Genomic DNA, 21,133 nt, shown 5'->3' on the forward strand with positions numbered 1-21,133 from the left:
ACAAGCACCAAAGCAGAGGGGCAGGCAGCACGCAGCCTGGCAGCCAGAGCACCAGCCCAGCCATGGGCCCTGAGGTAAGTGCTGCTGCCCACCCAACCAGTCCACAGCTCAGGTGGGGAGTCCAGGGCACTAGGGAAACACTGAGGTTAGTCTGTGGCCCAGGATCACCAGTGGGCTGGAGTAGGTGGAGGCTGCAGGGTTGCGGTAGAAGGAGCACTAGATGGGGGAATTGCTTGGCCACTGACCACAGACAGGTCTCCAGACTTGGTGCTTCATCTGCAAAATGGGGGCTGGGCGGCAGAGGCTCAATTTTGATGACCTCCAAGGCTCCCTTCAGCTCTGACTTGGAACTTTGACTCTTGCGTGCTGGATTGAATTGGCACTGGGGAGGCCTGCAGCTCCGGGGTGGTTTGGGGTGGGAGTGAAGCTGCTAGAGCTTGGTGGGGGAGCACCCAGTGGGTGGCTAAATGGGTGTGCAAACCTCAGTGTAGGGGAGAAAAGGACGGGCAGAAAACGTGTTGGGGGGGCAGAGATTTGCAGAGAGGCCCCACAAGGGGCAGGAAGTTGGGGTCTCCAGACGAGGACTAAGGAGGGAAGAGGAGGGCCAGTGACTGGGAGAGGGGACAGTGGGGAGGTGCCTGGGGAGGAAGGTGGCTGAACTAGGCATGGCCAGGCCACTGAGGACTTGAAGAGAGAGAGTCAGAGAGAGCTATGGGCATGGGACAGGGGCTTTTCTTCCTGCTCAAGATCCCTGGGCCAATGGGATGGCCCAGAAGGGTGAGAGAAGCAGCTTTTGAAAAGGGAAGTCACCATCCCGGAGCCCAGACTGGGCAGATGGAGTTCAGAAGGTGTGGCCCTGGAAGAAAGATGGAGCTGGTTACAGGGTCTGGCCTGGGCCCCGGGGTCTACCTGACATAGGAGCTGCTCAGAGAAAGCTCAGCAGACTAAATCACCAAGGAGTGGCTGCCTGGCCTTTACGTGGTTCCCTGCCTCCCTCCACAGGTGAGCGAAAGCCAGGTGCTAGATGCCTCTGACTTTGCGTATCTGGAAAACTTCAGCTCTCCCTATGACTACAGCGACAACGAGAGTGACTCCTGCTGTGCCTCCGCACCCTGCCCTCAGGACTTCAGCCTGAGTTTCGACAGGGCCTTCCAGCCGGCCCTCTACGGGCTGCTCTTCGTGCTGGGGCTGCTGGGCAATGGCGCTGTGGCGGCCGTGCTGCTGAGCCAGCGGGCGGCCCGGAGCAGCACCGACACCTTCCTGCTCCACCTGGCCGTGGCTGATGCGCTGCTGGTGCTGACACTTCCGCTCTGGGCAGTGGACGCTGCTGTCCAATGGGTCTTCGGCTCGGGCCTCTGCAAAGTGGCAGGTGCCCTCTTCAACATCAACTTCTACGCAGGGGCCCTCCTGCTGGCCTGCATCAGCTTTGACCGCTACCTGAGCATCGTGCATGCCACCCAGCTCTACCGCCGGGGTCCCCCGGCCCGCGTGACCCTCACCTGTGTGGCTGTCTGGGGGCTCTGTCTGCTCTTTGCCCTCCCGGACTTCATCTTCCTGTCAGCCCACCGGGATGGGCGCCTCAACGCCACCCACTGCAACTACAACTTCCCCCAGGCAGGCCGTGCGGCCCTGCGGGTGCTGCAGCTGGTAGCCGGGTTCCTGCTGCCCCTGCTGGTCATGGCCTACTGCTACGCCCGCATCCTGGCTGTGCTGCTAGTCTCCCGGGGCCAGCGGCGCCTGCGAGCCATGCGGCTGGTGGTGGTGGTAGTGGTGGCCTTTGCCCTCTGCTGGACCCCCTACCACCTGGTGGTGCTGGTGGACACCCTCATGGACCTGGGGGCCTTGGCCCGCAACTGTGGCCTAGAAGGCCATGTGGATGTGGCCAAGTCGGTCACCTCAGGCCTGGGCTACATGCACTGCTGCCTCAATCCACTGCTCTATGCCTTTGTGGGCATCAAGTTCCGAGAGCGGATGTGGATGCTGCTCATGCGCCTGGGCTGCCCCGAGAGGTGGGGGCCCCAGCGACAGTCAGCATCCACCCGCCGGGATTCGTCCTGGTCTGAAACCACAGAGGCCTCCTTCTCAGGCTTGTGAGGATGGAATGGGGGCGCCCCTCTGGCCCACGCAGCCTGATCCTCCCCACCCCCCAACATGTTCCGAGCTCCTCCCTCCTTCCATGCTGGGCCAGCTCTGGCTGCCCCCACAGCCTCACTCCTGGGATCCACTGGGAGCGCCAGAACTGCCAGGTCTCCCAGGGAGCCGCCTCTCGGCTCTGGGGGCTGCGCCATTGCTGCCCCTTAGCTGCCAAGCCCGTCCTGCCGCTTCAGAGGCCCTGCCTAGAGCCCTGCTGTATTTCTAGCTCAGCCACTAGAAGTTGACCTGCCCCAAGTGCAGAGTGTACAAGGCAAGCCCAGGCCTCCAGCTCTGCAGCAACTGCGGTTGTGCTCCCCAAGACCTCTGTACTTGCTCCCTTCTATTTTTGTCTAAAATCCTGCTTAAAACATTTCAATAAACAAGATGAGGACCAGGATGTGTTCATGCTTCATTACAGCCAGCCCCGACTGGGCTTGGGGGATGCGCTTCCTGCTTCTCCCTGCCTGGCCCTGGGTCTGTGCCAGCCCTTCCTGCCCTTGTTAGTGTCTCTCTGCCCTACTGGCCACAGCTGGTATTCACAGGGAAGCACCCAGGTACATGGGCGCAGGGGGAGCAGTTAGACAGCTAGCTGGCTGGACTCTCTGGGTGTAATTTGGGGAAGGGGCCAGGAGACACAAATAAGACATAGTCCTTGCACTCCAGAAGCTCAGCCAGCAGGGAAGATGTGGGAAGAACTATCAATCCCAAGCCGTCTATGCCATGAGACACAGGAGCAGCACACAGGGCTCAGAGCACTGAAGGCTTCCTGAACACTTAAAGGCCAAACAAGATGGCCAAGGGTGAAGAGAAGGACAGTATTTCCAGGCAGAAGGGAAGGCTGCAAATAGCAATGATTACTGGAGGGATTATAACTGGTCACAATTGGCTAGACTTAAGGGTTGGATAGGTGAAGGGGTGGAAATAAGACTGAAAGGTAGCTTGGGATCAGGCAATGGCATCATAGACCAGTTGGAAGGCCGTGTTGGTTATTCAGGTGTGAGCTGACACAGGCTTATAGGGAAATGGCCGTGGGCTTGAAGAAAAGCAACACAGCCCCCCTAGGGGTGGGCTGTAGGGAGCATTTCTCCACCATTATCACTGGGGTTTAAGTGCGTGGAAGAAATAACCTGGGCTTTCCAGAAGGGCAGGTGACAGGGCTACCAAGTTAAGGCAGAGCTGAAGGGTGGGTCCACCGAACTAACCCAACTACCACTTCCCCCAAGGAAGCCACAGATGTGCCATGGTCCAGTTTCACAGGCCAGCTGCGCCCTTGCTCAGACTACAGATATGGCTGGAGGAGGGAACAGGGAGGAGGGAGGCAAGGAGTTAGCTGGAACCTATCCATCTAGTCTTGGGGTTAAGAGTCTGTGGCCACACAAAGAACACCCTAAACCTCCACAATATGAAGGAAGGAAAATGACAACAACATCCTGTCTGGAAAGAGTATCAGTGATGCTAGACTATAAAGATGTTTGTGGCAGGCCAAAAAATGAGCCTCCAAGACATCCACGCTCTAATCCCCAGAGCTTGTGAATATGTTACCTTATATGGCAAAAGGGAATTGAGACTGCTAATTGGGGATTTCAAATACAAAGACTCACCTGGATTATCGAGGTGGGCCCAATGTAATCTTGAGGAAGTGTAAGAGGAAAGCAGAAGGGGAGAGGGAGAGAAAGATGTTGCTGGCTTTGAAAGTGGAAGATGGGGCCACAAACCAACAAATGTGGGCAGCCTCTAGAAGCTGGAAAAGAAAACAGATTCTCCCCTAGAGCCTCCAGGGAGGAATGCAGCCCCATCAACACCCTGATTTTAGCTCAGTGACACCCATGCCAGACTTCTAACCTCCAGAACTGTAAGAATAAATTTGTGTTGTTTTAAGCCACTATATTTTGGTAATTTGTTGTGGCAACCACAGGAAACAATACAATGTTGATTCCCATCCACATCCTGCATATCTCCCAGAAGAGAAGAGGAGGCTGCTGAGTACTTGTGGGCAGTCACAGAAATCAGAGACACACAGGCTGGAGAGTGCTCTTCCAGACACGTCCCGGAGGGCTTCAGATGTCTGGAGTCTTGGACCAAAGACCCGAGGGTTTGTTCTGCTCTAGGCACATGGAGTCAATGAACAGACTTTGCTAACAAGTGAGATGCAGAAAACATTTTATTGTATTTGTTTTATTTTCTGAACAGTTACATGGCACAGATGGCTTCACTCTGTCATCAGCAACTAAACTCATGAAACATGTTTGTTTTTACATCTAGGCAGATTTAACAGATTCTGATAGCAGCCCTGGTCTTGAAGTGCTGCCCTTAAAACTTGTTCTCTTTCCAGCGTTATTCTCATTCTCTCAACCTGCCACTCTCAAAAACTCATTTTTCTTTTTTTTTTGTCTTTTGTCTTTTTCCGTGTCCGGCAACGGATCGCAACCCTCAGTGTTGCCCCCGCGCCTCGCTCAGCCACTGAGCGGGAACTGGTCTGTATGTGGGATCCGAACCCTCGGGTGGGAGCGCAGCCGCGCTTCCCAAGCGGCACACTATCCAGTGCGCCACCGGGCCGGCCCAAAAACTCATTTTTCTTTAACATTTTGTACTACATGTTAAAACTATGGAGTCAAAGTAAGACCCAGGTGGATCTAAAGGGCTTCAGAGTACTATCAAGGGCACAAAATGGTTAGCAATAAAACCCCTGGTTTTTTTTTTTTCCTTTTTGTCTTTTTTACTGACCGGCAACGGATCGCAACCCTCAGTGTCGCGCCCGTACCGGACCGGGACCGGCAACGGGATCACAAACCTCGGTGTTGCTCCCGCACCTCACTCAGCCAGTGAGCGGCCGGTCTGTATGTGGGATCCGAACCCTCGGCGGGAGCGCCGCCACGCTCCCAAGTGGCGCACTGTAGCAGTGCGCCACCAGGCCGGCCCTAAAACCCCTGGTTAAGCACAATTATCATTAATAACATGAATCTAAAAAAGGTATTTAAATTCTAATATTCATGTTATAGGCGCTGGGAGAAATCACCCTCAGAGACCAATATGGAAAAAAAATAAAACTTTATTGCCAACAGCTGGGACCGTACTAGCCAATTCAGAGTGCGGCCCTGAGCCGTTTTTACTTTCGGTTTGTACTTTTATTTTATTTATTTTTTATTTTATTTTATTTTTTTTTTTCCTTTTTGTCTTTTTTCGTGTCTGGCAACGGATCGCAACCCTCAGTGTCGTGCCCGTACCGGACCGGGACCGGCAACGGGATTGCAACCCTCGGTGCTGCGTCCGCACCTCGCTCAGCCAGTGAGCGGGAACCGGTCTGTGTGTGGGATCCGAACCCTCGGCAGGAGCGCCGCCGCGCTCCCAAGCGGCGCACTGTAGCAGTGCACCACCGGGCCGGCCCTACTTTCGGTTTTTAAAGCTGCAAGCACGGCAATTCAGTCGCCCGAACACCACGCTAGGAGTTATTAGCGAATACAAGCAAGCCAACAGTATATAAGCTAATTGTGCAGTTAGCATGTCTCCTCCCAGACCCTCCCACATTTTCCTGCCCAGGTTTTTCCCACCTGAGTTTTTACAAAATGGAGGGGTTTTCTTAAAATGGCACCAGTCCTGTCAACAGCAGAAACATCATTTTATTCATAACTTCACAGAAACAGAGATTTTTCTGAAACCTCCTAGCAGGAAAAAATCCAGCTCACATAAGAATACTCTTAGATAACTTTAAAGAAGTTGCTTTTGTTTTTTGGCAAGATAATCTTTGCCAAGCTTCTTCATCACATCCCCATGGTTATTCCCGATGACCTCCTTCATAACTATTGTGTAATTCTCCTGCACATATCTGGCAAATGGTCTCACATGGGGCTTAATGGGGGTTCCATCTTTCCGAGTTAATGGCACCATGACCAGAGGCCTCCCACATCTGCCACAGACGGAGCGATCGATTTTCAATGATTTGCTATAGCGGCCAAATCTAGAGAGGAAAGGGACACCACACAACAAAGGAATCAGTCACAGTACCTCAGCATCAGCTCTGAGATGTTGGCCTTGGGCCCCCCAAAATAATTTTCTATGGGTTCCCAGAGTGAGGAACCAAGCAGCAATAGTGGTCAGGCTGGCTCAAGTTAGGGAAGATAGTGGGCAGAGAGAACATAAAGGAGTAGAGAGATTTTACTCCTCAAGTCAGATAGCCATCTACCTACTAATAAAATCACTGAAGGGCTACTTGGAGGCCGTAGTAAAAATGTAATTGGAAAAAGTCTGAGGAGAAGGGTCTTACCTGGCTTTGCACTGAGTACATTCATAATAAATCTTGTAGTTAATCTTATAGTTATGGCAACGGGTGATCTTGGGCAGCTCCGGGTGCACCATGTTGCATTTATTGGCATAATACTTCCATGCATCACCATGAGAATCACAGACACCATCGAACAGCCAGGAGGCTGCATGGCATAGCTCATGGATCAGGGTATCCCGGAGTCGGTCTTGGAAGAGTAATGAAAAGAAACTGTGAGCACTAAAACTGATTCACAACCCCTCAACTTTCGCCCCCCCTCCCCACAAAGCCATCTTCCAGAAGCATACACAGGCAGGCATGAGTGTTACCTTCCCAAGATTCCAAGAGGAATTCCAAATTCCACCTACTTCAAGCCGATTTTATTAATGGCAAAAAGAGCCTTCCTTAGGTAAGCAAGTCTTTTCAATGCACTCATGTTTTTGTGGGGTGCTGCTAGAGACAGATTTGGGCAAGACCTGGTTTTTGCCCTCCAGGAACAGAAGTGGACAAGGTGGGGAGCAATTGCTATGGCCATGGGATTTGGTCTGGAGAAGCTCCACAGGGAAACTGGGATCTGAGCCGGACCGTTAACAACTGACTGGATTAGCAAAGTGAGAAAGGCCTTTCTGGGTGTGGAGGAAAATGTGAGCAAGGAGTGGGGCCAGGAAGGTGTGAGATGCACTCTGAAGGCCAGTGTGAAAACGGCCTAGTTGGAGCCACAGGCAGTGAAACAGTGAGAGACAAGACCAGCCAAGCAGACTGGGGGCAGGTGACTGTGACCTCCTAGGTTTCTCAGCAAGAAAGCAATGCAGCGGTATGCAGAAGACTGAACAGATGAAGAGTGAGGGGATGAAGCCCATACCTGGGCAGAGGCAAAGATGGATAAGCAGTGATGATAGGAAGTGAAGGAAGATTTGGTGACTGGCTGGATATAGGAGACCTTGAACCTCAGCCACTGAGACAATGCAGATGCTGCTGCTGGCAAGGGGGATATGCAGAGAGAAAGTAAGCGTAGTAGAAAGACTGATGGGTTGGGTTTGCAGGAATGGTGAGAGAACCAGTAGTAATGTCCTCTAAGCAACACTCAGTAGGCTTGTCCACCCAGGAATGACAGTTCAAACTGACATGGGCTGCCAGCTAAGAGTAACTGAACAGGCACAGTGTTGGAAGGAAAGAGCACAGTGGTAAAGCTGCCACGCCCCTACTGTCACCTGCAGAATCACAGACTTTCAGAGAAATCTGAATCTTGGCATAGGGCTCCCTCTTCTTCCTGCCAGTGGTGCATAAGCCAGCAGTTCTCAGCATCTTGTTGCTCCAGCTGATATCCATCTTCTCCGGCAGCTGAGAATGAAACGCAAACAGAAGGGATCAGAAAACAGTTCTAAGCAGACCAGAAAATATTAACAGGAGTTTTTCTCCCTCTAATAAAAAGTAAAAGAACTTTCTCCCCCAGGTTCTTTGCTCACAGCCAAGTTTGAGAAGAAATCTATTTAAAGGGCACATAAATCTAATCATTCTGGGGAGAATAAAAGCCAAGTTGACGTCCTGGTAAAGACAATAGGCATTCGGGACATGAGGGAGACTGCTGAGACCAGGTGAGGGCAGGATCTGTGCTCCCTTGTGTGGACACAAAAGTCTGGGGCGGCCAAGCAGAGAAGCACAAGCTGCTGAGGTGGGCGAGACGGAAATCTGTGTGTGACAGTGGCGAGGCAGAACTGAAAATGCGACTCAGAAATGCCACTTCAGGCTCTGCTCGTTTGATGTGACACCACTTCACCAGGAAGACACTAAAGGCTGGGGAACCTTTAGGAAGATGCAAGAATTTCCCTCCATAAAGTCTTTTTCTTTTTGGCAGCAGGCCAGCATGGGAATCCAAACCCTTGACCTTGGTGTTATAACACCGTGCTCTAACCAAACCTCCAGAAAGTCTTGTTGCCCGAGACAATAAAAAGTCTGAAAAACCTAGTGGCCAATAGGTCTCTCTGCCTCCAGATTCTCTCTAATCTAGTCCATACTCCCAGGCTACAGTCAGATTAATTTCTTTCAGCAGCCACTTCATGCTACATCACACCCCTGGGCAGTAGTGCCTGCTGAGGTAAATTTAACCTCCTCCAACCAGACTCCCAAGGCCCTCCATTATCTGGCCCTAAGCTATCAAAAAATAATGAGCTTACGGTGTCCTAGGCCCTGTTTTAGGCACTTAATGTATATTAACTTACATGGGTCTGACAATAATTCTATGAGGTAGCAGGTACTGTTTTATCCCCCAGGAAACTGAAGCAAACAGGTTAAGTAACTTGCCCGAGGCCGCACGTCTCTTCCCTATTATCCTTCAGTGTGAACCCTCTCTTCCCGGTAATCAAGCCTCAGCACATGCCCTCTCCCATCACTGTTGTTCTCACCACTTACTGTGCTTTGAGAACCAGAACAAGTCTCACTTCCTCGAGGCAATTAATCCTATTTCCTGCCTGCTCAGGCTCTCAGCCATTTCTCCCTCTGCTGATCTCCTGTGGTAATGACAGTCTGTCCCACACATTGTAACTCATAAACATTCTCGATTTCTTTCACACATGACCTCCCCACCTAAACTGACACTTCTCAAGGACAGGAAGTATGAGGAGGTCTTCAGGTGCTCAATCAATGCTTAGCCATCGAGTCTACCTTTTTATCAAAGACAGAGCTGTTAAACAGGTGGCAGATTTTCTCAACCAGTTCGTCCTTATTCTTCTTGAAATTCTTTCCAGAATATTGTTTCAAGTTTTCAACATCACGCAAGAAACATCCAGGTACTTTGCACACAGAGTGGCTGCAAAGGTAAATTGAACTCAGTTTTGTATAGCTAAAGAAATAGGTAGAACAAATGCATGCATAAAGGTCATGTCAAGAGAGACTTGGAAAACTTGCTCCCTTTTCCCTTCAGCTCTTTAATGAGGGCATTTCTTCAGCTTCCATTCGCAGCCTTTTCCCCCACTCTGCACATTCTCAGGGATGGGAAGCCCATGGTTTTGACCTTCACAGGACTGATCCCCACACCTGTATATGCAGTCTCAAGTTCTCTCCTGAGAGCTAGTTCTGAATTTACAACTGCCTGATGCAAGTGTCCAACTAACATGAGGATATCTCCAGCTCAACATGCTCAATTATCAAACTTCTATTATAATTAGCTGAGAACCTCAGAAGGATCTTAAATTCCTTTTCTCCCTTACCCCATGTTCAACTGGGCACTGAGACAAACTGACATCTTCACATGACTCCCTCCAGACAGCCCCTCCGTCCCATCCCCACTGTCACGCCCCTAGCTCAAGTTCCTGTCCTCCCCTTTATGCCCCCATACCACAGTATTCCTCTAACCGCGTTCCTTACCTCCAAGCTCTTTTTCTCCTAATCCAACTGCATACCCTCCTCCAGGCTCATTTTCCTAGGCACTTTCCAATTAACGTCCTCCTTTAGCTTTTCATTGACTGCATTGCCTGACATTCAAGACCCAGGGCAATCTAATCTGGTCCCAACCTCTATTTCTGGCTACCATACCCACTGTAGTTAAACTGGGCAACTTAAATGTTCCCTGGACACAAACTGGGACTTCCTGCATTCGTGCCTGGGCACAACCTATTTTCCCATGGCCTAGAATGACCACATGGCCACCTCTACTGAGAAGACCATACTTCCTTTCGTATTATCATATTCAGTCCTCACAAGCACCCTTCAAAGAAGCTATTGCTATTGTTTACAGTTGCCACTTTGCGGACAGGAAACTGAAGCTCAGCGGTTAAGTGACTTGCCCAAAGATCACAGAGACAATGAATCTTCTGACCCAATCCTCAAGGTCTTTCCATTGACCCACAACTGCCACCTAATTCAAATGGCAAAGAATAGTGCTGAGCACATAAAGGACTCACACTTGTAATAACCACTTATTTAAACTGAAGCATTTTTATCTTGGCTGGAACAACCCACAAGTCCAGAGAGATAAGCCTACAGAACTGGGAAGATAAAACAGGAGCAAACACAGTGAGTTTCTGACTTAACGGAACCCTTGAGACTTAGATTTTGCTAGAACACTCATTAACCCTTGAGGCACAAAATGAACCCTATGTGAGGAGGTTGGGTGGAGAGAGGGGAAGGTACCAGACAAGGCAAAGGAGGCTAATGCAATGGTTTTCATCCTAAAGCCTGATGCGCATGACTCAAAATTGCTGCCTCCAGTTACTTAGGTTTCAAAGCAAATTTGCATGAGAAAAGGCAAACCTGAACCATCTGCAGGATCCAGCAGGGGCAGGGCCTGTGACCCCCATGAGTGTGCACATGGAGAGCTGGCCTTGTGGCTTAGGATATTGTCACCTCAAGGCCTATGCCACTTTACTGCAGGCTGAGTGTCTCCACATCAGGGGAGCCAACAAGACCCCAAACTAGGTACATCAGTCACCATGACCAGCAAACAGCCTATGCAAGAACAACACTAAGCACAACAGGAAGCCTCCAGACTGACACAGGAAGTACCAAGGCAACAGTTACGAGTCCAGACAAGCTAGCCTCCTTTGGATGATGCAAACCAACACCAAGGGGCAGCGTCTCCATTTTTTGTAGCATCTCTAGCAAAACAACCTGGGAGCTACCCAAGACATATGTCCCTATGGGCAAAGCAGCTGAAATATATATATATCTAGGAGTCCAGAAGAAACCTTGCTGGAAGGGGATCCATCCTAAGAGAGTGCATGGGAGCTGCAGCTGCTGCTTTCACCAGAAAAAGCACTGAAAGAGGGCCTTCCGTCCACATCCGAGTGGCTCTGTAGCCCCAATGCCTGACACATCATTCCTTTCCCCCTCCCTTAAGATGCATTTATTGTCCCAAAATGCAGGTTAAGAAATAACATACAGTCCTTCAAATACTTCCTTCTCTTGTAAGATAATTCAGATATAATTATATACTCCTCCTGAATTCAAGTAAAACAAAGACAATTATGCTTACTATATCATATTTTAAGGGAAAAAATCAGAAGCTCCTGGAATCTAAATAAGACAATGTGTTAATCTTTTGCTTTAAGTATTAACATGTCTTTGGTCTAAATGATCAGCTGTTTTCCAATCTATATGTAGCTAACCAAAGGAACTACAAGCAATCTGTTTCATCCTAACATTTAAGTTTTAAAAATGCACAAGGATATACACAGTAGTAAGAGTAACTGGGTTCACCCAAAACATTAGAGAAACCTGGAAGACCATCTTGACCGCCTTCCCTCCAACTCCAGCAGACAGAGCGACATGTCATTTCCACCTTCTCACCACTTCCCACTGCGTTTGCCTTAGCTTACTGCAAACTGCTGGCCATGAGGCTGTATTCAGGCTGGAAAAAAGTGCCGTTTGACTACACATCATTCTTTGATCTGAGTTTAAGAACAAAGGATACCTCAAGAGGTCAGAGCTGCTGAGGTGGCAGAAGGGCCCCACTCTGACCAGTTAATTGCAAGGACCCTGGCCAAGTGTGCCCCCTGAAGCCCCCCGTGTTCAAAGAAGGAAGCATGCCCCTCCACACCAGAGTCCTTCATTCCCTTGAAGTGCCCCCCCAAGTGCCCAGTGGACTGCCTAACATGCAACAATCATGCAATCAATTCCTGTTCAACTGAACACAAGCAGTACATACCCAGTCTTGCCTTTTTCAACTTCAGTTGCTGTGGGTTTTTTCTTTGAAGGCCCACGTGTCTTTCGTTCTTTAACAGCTGAAAGGATAATAGTTCATTTGTACCCTGAAAATGGATACCATCAAACAACTGACAGAAAGGTAAACCCAGGAAGAACCCCCACAACCAAGCCCAGAGCAACATCTATAAACAAAACTGTCTGAAGCCTGCATACTGCTGCATCAGTCATCCTGAATGATTTCACCTGCCATGACTTGCAGAGCTGCCAGCAGAGTGAGCTAGGGAGGGTTCTGTCGTGGGCACCGAGGCCTATAATGAGGGTACGCAAGTTTGGTGTCAGAGGCTGCGCCATCCACGGAAGGCATGCCACAGCTCAGGCACCTGCTCTGAGGAGTGGCTCACTTCCCAGGCAGCACCTTCATCCACTGTGCAAGCCAGACCTTTCTACCTTCCCCTAGGACCCATACTGCTGGCTGCTTTAGCCAGAGACTTATCTATCAATAGTTAGTGTCATTCATGCATTTATTGTAAAAATGTATTAAACATAGGGGCCAGCCCATGGCTCACTTGGCTGAGCGTGGTGCTGACAACACCAAGTCAAGGGTTAAGATCCCCTTACCGGTCATCTTTTAAAAAAAAATAAAAATAAAAAAAAAATAAAAAAATAAAAAAATAAAATAAGGGGCCGGCCCGGTGGCGCACTGCTACAGTGCACCGCTTGGGAGTGCGGTGGCGCTCCCGCCGAGGGTTCGGATCCCACATACAGACCGGTTCCCGCTCACTGGCTGAGCAAGGTGAGGGTGCGACACTGAGGGTTGCGATCCCGTTGCCGGTCCTGGTCCGGTACGGGCGCGACACTGAGGGTTGCGATCCGTTGCCGGACACGAAAAAAGACAAAAAAAAAGGAAAAATAAATAAATAAAATAATGTATTAAACATCTATTACATGCCGAGCACCAGGCTAGACCCTGAGGGAGACTAAAAGAAGAGTAGGAATCCTCCTGTAAAGAGGCTCAGATGACTGGGGGACAGACTTAGGAACATATTAGAACACAGTGTGATTAGTGCTTTAGAAGAGACAGGCTCTAGAACTCTGGGAACCCAGGATAGAGGAGCAACTCTGACTTACGGCTTTGCAGAGGAAGTGACAATTGGGCTAGGTCCTAAGAAAAGTGGGATATACTCAGGACAAAAGGTGCAGGGAGAACACACCCAGGAGGGCACAACAGCAAATACTAAAATATGGGAGCATGAGAAAGACGGGGGCAAACTTCCCCCACTCCCAGAAAGATCCTGGTCACTGGGATGGCTGCCTCCCTTGGCCACTAGGAAGTTGCTGAAACAGCAGAGGGCTGGCAAGCAGGATGGGCAGACCCGACAAGACAGGCAGGTCCAGCAGAAAAGGTAGGGAAAGCCCACTTGGCTGGCGAGGCACAGGCGCTGGGACACGCATACTTGGCATTACTGGCTTACCAGGTGTCACACAGAGATTTTTGGTTTTTTCCTTTCTTTTCTTCGGTTGTTCCACCACAGACACAGGCTCATCATCAGATGGCAACTTTCTATCTAAAATCTCTAGGTTAGGCTTAAGACCATTTGGTGGCTGGCAGAGATTTTTACCAAAGTCTTGCTCACCAACACCAGCATCTGATGTGCGACGGAAGGTAGCAAGCTCAGCCAGCTCTTTTTCAGCTGAGGAAATTTGGCCCTGATCACACAAGTCTTCGAGCACAGGACCCTCCAAATCACTACTATCATTGTCATCATCATCATCATCAGTAATAAGTATTGGAGGCTCCTGGATGGTAGGCTCCATGTCGGTATCAGATAAGTCTTCCAGAACCTCATCTGAAATTTGAGACACAATTATATGTAAATATAGGCCCCCACCCCCTTCTTATACATTAACTTCAGCAGATTACTTAGCACAAATTAAATAAGCTGCGAACTGTGGCATTATGAATCACTGTTAGGAATCCCAGTTATTCTGGATTGTTTTCCTTCTATTTCTTTTTTATTTTACTGAGAGCAGTGACAGATAAAATAGCAATCAAAGTCCAATGGCAATTTTCAAATCACATTCCCTAAGTAGCATGATGTAGTTGCTCAGTGGTTCCCAAACACAGGTCAGCACGCTTGTATATTTCACTGGTCCACAGCAAAATGAGAAATTAGAATAATAAAGTGGTGGTTTTTTCCCCAAATTAAATTTCTATAATTTAATGGAGTGTCCTTCATTGTATGATTATGTCCCAGCTAAACTTAGTTCTCTTTACGAAATTACGGAGACAGCAGATGGTAGTTGGAATTTTTTTCCTTCATTACACAAATTAAAAATTGACAACTCTATGTTGGTTATCAAAACTTCATCTTTTAAAATTAGTCTGTAAGTGCAAAGCTCTCAGAACCACTGAGTAAGAGTCAGGAGTTAGGTCCTGATGTCAGTACTCTCAAGAGGCCTTGGGGACATTCAAAACATCACTGCCTGCACTGAGGGTCTTGTCATCTGGAAACATCCACATGCTCTCTGGTGTCAGTTCAGAGCTCAAGCTCTAGGTTTCCAAGATTCTGGATGTAAAAAAAATCTAAATCATGGTATGTGCAAGATGTGAAGATATATTTATAATGCAAAAACTCTTTATCCTAAAATTGCAGCATCCATTATTTGAATCAATTATGAAAGAACTTCAAATATGCGATAAGGAAAGAGAAAAGGAGTGGGTGTTCCTATGGTAAAAAGTCATCTTTCCTAGAAAATTTAAAGATTTCCCACCTTTGGTTGAAATTTTTAAAAAACTAAAAACTAAAAAATAAATAGAAAATAAAAAAAAGATAGGGACACACTGCTTACAATACATAAAAAATTACTACATGCATTGACAAAGGCTAGAGGTTAGAAGTGAGGTTTGAAAGTATGTTTAAAGCTCATTGGATCTTTTTTTCTATAAAATTACCTAACTTCACTACAGTAACAAAAGAAATGCCATGTGCAGAACACTACAGACACATGCAAAGCCAGTGGGTGCCCACAGGTAGAGTCCATGGGTCAGAAAGGTAAGAGCAGCCTCAGCTGAAAGTTCACCCTCAAAAGAACATCTCTTCTGATTCCAGGAGTCAGCAACTGGTGGCCTATGGTGATGGAGGGGTTTCTGGCTCTTTCACTCATGATCTGCTCTAAAGCTGCCTCCCTGGGGGTTCCCTTTGCATTAGAGTAGCTGTCATGTCAGACCTGCTACTCTGCACCAGGACATCTGTCTTACACAGGCACAGCCACCTAGAGCTACAGAGGGGGAGGGGGGAAAGATATTCAAGAGGACAGGTGGCAGTGAAACAGCAGGAGACTAGGATTCCAAGCCGCCTCTCCTCTCCCTGCTCTGATATCTTGGTTAGCCAGGAAATTGGCCAACGGTAGCTCTTGGGCAGTTATCTAAGAAGTAGCCAGTACTTTAAGGGCCTCCCATTTTCAACTGAGTTCAGCTCAGCAAACATCAACCAGGTGCCTCTGTATCATGTCCTACACCTGGTACTGAATGAACAAAAATCAATGAAATACTATTCCTAATGCTCAATAAGCTTCTAGGGCCAGCCCCATGGCTTATTTAGGAGAGTGCGGCGCTGGGAGCACCGAGGCCACGGGTTTGGATCCTATATAGGGATGGCTGGTTCACTCACTGGCTGACTGTGGTACAGACAACACCTTGCCGGGGGTTACAATCCCCTTACCGGTCAAAAAAAAAAAAAGAAGCTACTAGTCTTCCTGTTTCATGTCCCTGAGCAGGTTCTGAAATGTGAGTAAAGCTCCGAGCCTCCTGAAAGGTTAAAAGGGCCTCTGATTCCAACAGGCAAGGATCTGCTGTGGGAAACAGGGACTAAGGAAAATAGGAATCTCTAGAAAACAAAGGCAATAACAAAAGGCAAAGGCCAACAGCTCCAGGCAGGAAGCGAGGATTTCCCTGACACGCCCCTGCCACTGGTCCAAACCATCGCCCATCCAAGTCTCCAGCTAGCTGGGAAGAGGGAAGAGGATGCCTCTTACTCCTTTCCTCTCCCACACGGAGAGGATGAGGGAAAGAGAGGACAATGGAGTAGCCGAGCAGCCTCCACAATTCTCAGCCCCAGTTCTTGCCTTTCTCCCCTCTGCTCCCTGGGTACAGTTCTAGGCAGGTAAGCACTCTACTGAGGGGCACGCCTGAGATCTAAGGCAGCAAGTACCAGTTGTTGCTGTGTTCAGAAGCTGACCAGGGAGTAGGGAACCAGCCAGATCCACATACTGCACACAGGAGCAAATAAACGGTGGCATTTGCTACAAAGCGATTCCAAATGCAAAGTTTGCTGATTCTGATCCCCCAACTACGATGCATGATGAGGCTTCAGAGCACAGTCACTTCTCTAATGAGTAGTATACTTGCCTTCTATAATTTCGGATAACTTAGCTTTCTTTCCTTCACAGAAGTATTCATCATCAGAATCAGAGTCAATCACAATAAAGCTGAGTGATGAAACAGAAAAACAAAGAAAGAAATGTGAATGCAACATTCTTCTCTCCATGACATTTTCTACCTTTTCTACAATGAACGTGATCACTTGTCTGTCTTTTGTCTGTTTCCCGCAGTAACTGTTCCCCTTCTTTGGAACTACTGAATCTTCCTGCTATTCCTGATGTTTCATCTTTTCCATCTTTCTGCTGCAACTTTCCATCTGTCTCACATCATTTCCAAAGGAGGTGACTGTCGGTACTGAGGGTGAAATGGGCTCTGTCAGAGGGGATGTACTTTGGTGCAAGGGAAAAATTGATCAGGGAAGTGTCTAGCTAATTGTTATTTTTATCAACTTTGAGATCCAACTGTCTGAAAAGGGTAGAGGGCAACAGACGGAGAGAGGCAGCTTTAGAGCAGGAAGTCTTGTCCTCAGCGCCACTCTCAGCAGTCTGGAGCCAGCACTCCCTCTCTGACAGACTGCTCTGGCAGGAGCCAAACTCAGCAGTGCCCTTGTGCCACCCAGGTTCCAGGGGTGAGCATCCCCTGGGCCCTCATTTTCAGCTGGCCCTGGTATTTGGGTCACAGGTTCTGGCAAGTTAAAATTTGCAACCCTCCTGGGCCGGCCCGTGGCTCACTCGGGAGAGTGCGGTGCTGATAACACCAAGGCCCCGGGTTCGGATCCCACATAGGGATGGCCGGTTCGCTCACTGGCTGAGCGTGGTGCTGACAACACCAAGTCAAGGGGTAAGATCCCCTTACCGGTCATCTTTTTTAAAAAAAAAAAAAAAATTTGCAACCCTCCTGGGCCGGCCCGTGGCTCACTCGGGAGAGTGCGGTGCTGATAACACCAAGGCCCCGGGTTCGGATCCCACATAGGGATGGCCGGTTCGCTCACTGGCTGAGCGTGGTGCTGACAACACCAAGTCAAGGGGTAAGATCCCCTTACCGGTCATCTTTTTTAAAAAAAAAAAAAAATTTGCAACCCTCCTGGGCCGGCCCGTGGCTCACTCGGGAGAGTGCGGTGCTGATAACACCAAGGCCCCGGGTTCGGATCCCACATAGGGATGGCCGGTTCGCTCACTGGCTGAGCGTGGTGCTGACAACACCAAGTCAAGGGGTAAGATCCCCTTACCGGTCATCTTTTTTAAAAAAAAAAAAAAATTTGCAACCCTCCTGTATTTTCCAAACAGTGTGCCATAGGTAAAGACACACTTTTATGATGAGAAAGAAAAATACTTAAAACTCTGTTACAGGACCTGACTGTACCTGTTACAACAAGACACAAATGTTAATCTATTTCCACCATGTTCACCACTTTTTTTTTTTTTTCCTTTTTGTCTTTTTTTCGTGTCCGGCAACGGATCACAACCCTCAGTGTTGCGCCCGTACCGGACCGGGACCGGCAACGGGATCGCAACCCTCGGTGTTGCTCCCACACCTCACTCAGCCAGTGAGCGGGAACCGGTCTGTATGTGGGATCCGAACCCTCGGCGGGAGCGCCGCCACGCTCCCAAGCGGCGCACTGTAGCAGTGCGCCACTGGGCCGGCCCCATGTTCACCACTTTTAAGCTGCTGAATGTTATAGGCGTCGGGAGAAAATCACCCTTGGAGACTGATATAGAAAAAAGAGAAAAAGATTTTTATTTCCAGTGGCTGGGACTGCACCAGCCAATTCAAGGTGCGGCCCTGAACCGTCTTTGTTCTCAGTTTTTAAAGCTGCAAGCGCAGCAACTCGGTCGCCCGATCACCATGCCAAGAGGTATTAGCCAATGCAAGCAAGCCAACAGTACATGAGCTAATTTTGCAGTTAGCGGAGCTCCTCCCATTCCACCCCCACTTTCCCGCCTAACTTTCACACAATGGAGGGGCTATCTTAAGTGGCGTTGGTCCTGCTCTTAGAAAGAGGGCATTACTTCATTGAGTTGATGGGCATTTGCTATCCTGTTGACCACACCATCCTTAAAATTCTTTTTTCTTGATTTCTGGGACACAGTTGTCTTTTGGTTCTTGTCTCACCTTTCCATCCACTCCTCATGTCTCTTCTCCAACTCACTCCCAAGGTATATTCACAGCCCTCTCATGCCAATCCAATTGCTTCCTAACGATTGGGCTACCAATCCTACATATGTATATACATGCCCAAAACAGAACTCATCACCTTCCTCCCCAAATCCACTCTTGCTAGAGTATCCCATATACAGAAGCCACCTGGGACTGGACCAAGACCTGTGGGCACTCCTAGCAGGCCCCTTAAAACAGATTTTCTTTAAATATTTGTTTGGCCTTTATCAAGTGGAGGCTGAAAGAAATCAATTTTTCTATTTAAAAATAGGATACTTTTTTATTATCAAGTTAGGACTTTAGTATATACAATACTGTAAGCCAGAATACTTCTTAGGAGCCATGATAGACTATTTAAAATGTAAATAACAGTGACAGAAATCCTCTGCATCTTGATGCTGGTGATAGCTACACTACCTCATACATTTGTCAAAATCCAAACTGTACAGGGCCGGCCCGTGGCTCACTCAGTAGAGTGCAGTGCTGATAACACCAAGGCCACGGGTTCGGATCCTATATAGGGATGGCTGGTTTGCTCACTGGCTGAGCGTGGTGTTGATAACAGCAAGCCAAGGGTTAAGATCCCCTTACTGGTCATCTGTTAAAATAAATAAATAAATAAATAAAAGGTGGTGCCTAATCCTCTGCTTGGAGTGTGGGCTAGACTTAATGACTAGAAGTTATGGGCCATGACTTGGAGACTAGGTCATAAAAGGCTCGGTGGCATTCTGCTTGCTTGCCGTCTGGATCGCTTGCCCTGGGGAAAGCCAGCTGCCTGCTGTGAGAACACGCATGAAGTCCTACAGGAAGTTTCACTTGATGAAGAACTGAAGCCTCCAGCCAGGAGCCACATGAGTAAGCCCTGGTCAGGCTTTCAGATGAGGCAGCCTATAACTCTGTCTTTTAAAACTTATAGCAACCTATTATTGTCTGTGTTTGGAGTAGAGTAAAAAGTTTTAAATGTAAAAATCACAGACATATTTCTTTATTTTTAACATTTTGTTTGTGCGTCATTTCATTTTAAGTAAATCTTTTGTAAAGAGCTTATATTTAGCTTTGGCTTTATTTTTTTTTTCAACCTAACTTGAGAATCTTTGTCTTTTAGCAGGGAAATTTAACCCACTGATTTCTGTTCTTTTAGAAGTGTTCTGTCTGGTGTGGCGCCTGTCTTTATTGTTTCTCTTCTGTTTATATGCACTTTGGTGTTATTTTTGACTTTCTCCTGACTTTTGCTGGAAAAATACCTCTTTGTTGCTATCCCTCTCCACCCTATGCAAAGTGATTTGGAATTTTAGCATCTCACTTGTATTCTACTAGTGACAATCTTTATATATATATATTTTTTTTTTCATTTTTGTCTTTTTTACTGACCGGTAACAGGATCGCAACCCTCGGTGTTGCGCCCGTACCGGGGACTGGCAACAGGATCGCAACCCTTGGTTTTGTGCCCGCACCTCGCTCAGCCAGTGAGTGGGAACCGGTCTCCACATGGGATCCGAACCTTCGGCGGGAGCGCCACTGTGCTCCCAAGCAGCGCACTCTCCAGTGTGCCACCGGGCCAGCCTACTGGTCATCTTTAAAAAAAAAAAAAAAAAATCCAAACTGTACACCTAAAAAGGGTGAATTTTGCTTTATGTAAATCATACCTCAATAAGCCAGACTTCAAAAGTATCATCTCCAATTAATGGCTTTATGCAATGCCCAATTTGATTCTATAATTTCAGCTGACGGCAATTTCTGACTTTAAATGACTTTTCACACATTGGTGTCTGGCTTAATGGCTTACATGTTGCAAAAATACTTAAGAGATAAATCAGGGCTAGAGAGAAAAGAATTTTTCCCAATTGACAGCACTATTTAGCCTGAGGAGGGGGGCAGGAATGACCAATTCACATTTCTACAGCAATTCAAGGATGAGGTGGAAACCATGATTATTTAGCACCATCTTTCAGATTTATTCCAATAATTTTTTCAGCACCCCCCTATAGTTTGGCACCTGGGCAACATTTCTTCATCTAGCTCTGGCTAGAGCAGAGAGTTCATTAATAGGAATAGTAGTAGAAAAGGCTGAAAGACAGGTTAGGGTCAGATCACAGAGGGCTTTAAATATGGGGCTAAGCAGCTTAATCTTTATATGATGGGCTATTTGAATTGGGAATCAATATGATTAAAGCAGTGCCTCAGGAGATTCATCTGGAAGTGGCATGCAGACTGGACAAGAGGAGGAAGAGATCAGCGTGAGGAGTCCACTTAAAAAGGAATAAAGGCTAAGATGGCGATGGGTCTGGAGCGGCCGTGACAGGAGACAGCGCGATCCTGTGAGCTGTGCGCTGTGATACCAGAGTATTGATTGCATTTCCAAGAGCAACAAAAGGCGAATAATTCTTTCAACAACGATCCTACATCGACAAACAAGCGGCAGCAGGTTCGAGGTTTTGGGGCCGACACAGAGGAAGACTCCTGAGAGCGCCCAAGCCCGGCTGCAGGAACGAGCGATCAGCCCGGACAACAAAGGCCAGGAAAGCCAGCAAAGGACTGCGCAGAGGCGGAGTGAAGCATGCCAG

General features: G+C 48.2%; 3 protein-coding genes across 7 annotated transcripts in view; 2 read left to right on the top strand and 1 right to left on the bottom strand.

The window, feature by feature from the left end:
- Window positions 1–21,133, top strand: part of UBAP2 (ubiquitin associated protein 2) — a 175,976-nt gene that overhangs the window by 60,079 nt on the left and 94,764 nt on the right. The gene's annotated exons all lie outside the window — the stretch shown is intronic.
- On the top strand, window positions 63–2,094 carry CXCR3 (chemokine (C-X-C motif) receptor 3). The gene is given in 2 exon segments (XM_008591064.1): window positions 63–74; window positions 919–2,094. Coding segments are annotated over 2 exon segments (1,188 nt in total).
- On the bottom strand, window positions 5,739–13,846 carry ACRC (acidic repeat containing). The gene is made up of 6 exons (XM_008591074.1): window positions 13,504–13,846; window positions 12,033–12,108; window positions 9,053–9,197; window positions 7,603–7,732; window positions 6,395–6,599; window positions 5,739–6,088 (listed from the first exon to the last, which is right to left on the bottom strand). The coding sequence occupies exons 1-6, from the start codon at window positions 13,844–13,846 to the stop codon at window positions 5,839–5,841; spliced, it is 1,149 nt and encodes a 382-aa protein (XP_008589296.1). The 3' UTR covers window positions 5,739–5,838.

This window comes from Galeopterus variegatus, unplaced genomic scaffold, assembly GCF_000696425.1.
Source record: "Galeopterus variegatus unplaced genomic scaffold, G_variegatus-3.0.2 Scaffold143, whole genome shotgun sequence".
Lineage (NCBI taxonomy): Eukaryota > Metazoa > Chordata > Mammalia > Dermoptera > Cynocephalidae > Galeopterus > Galeopterus variegatus.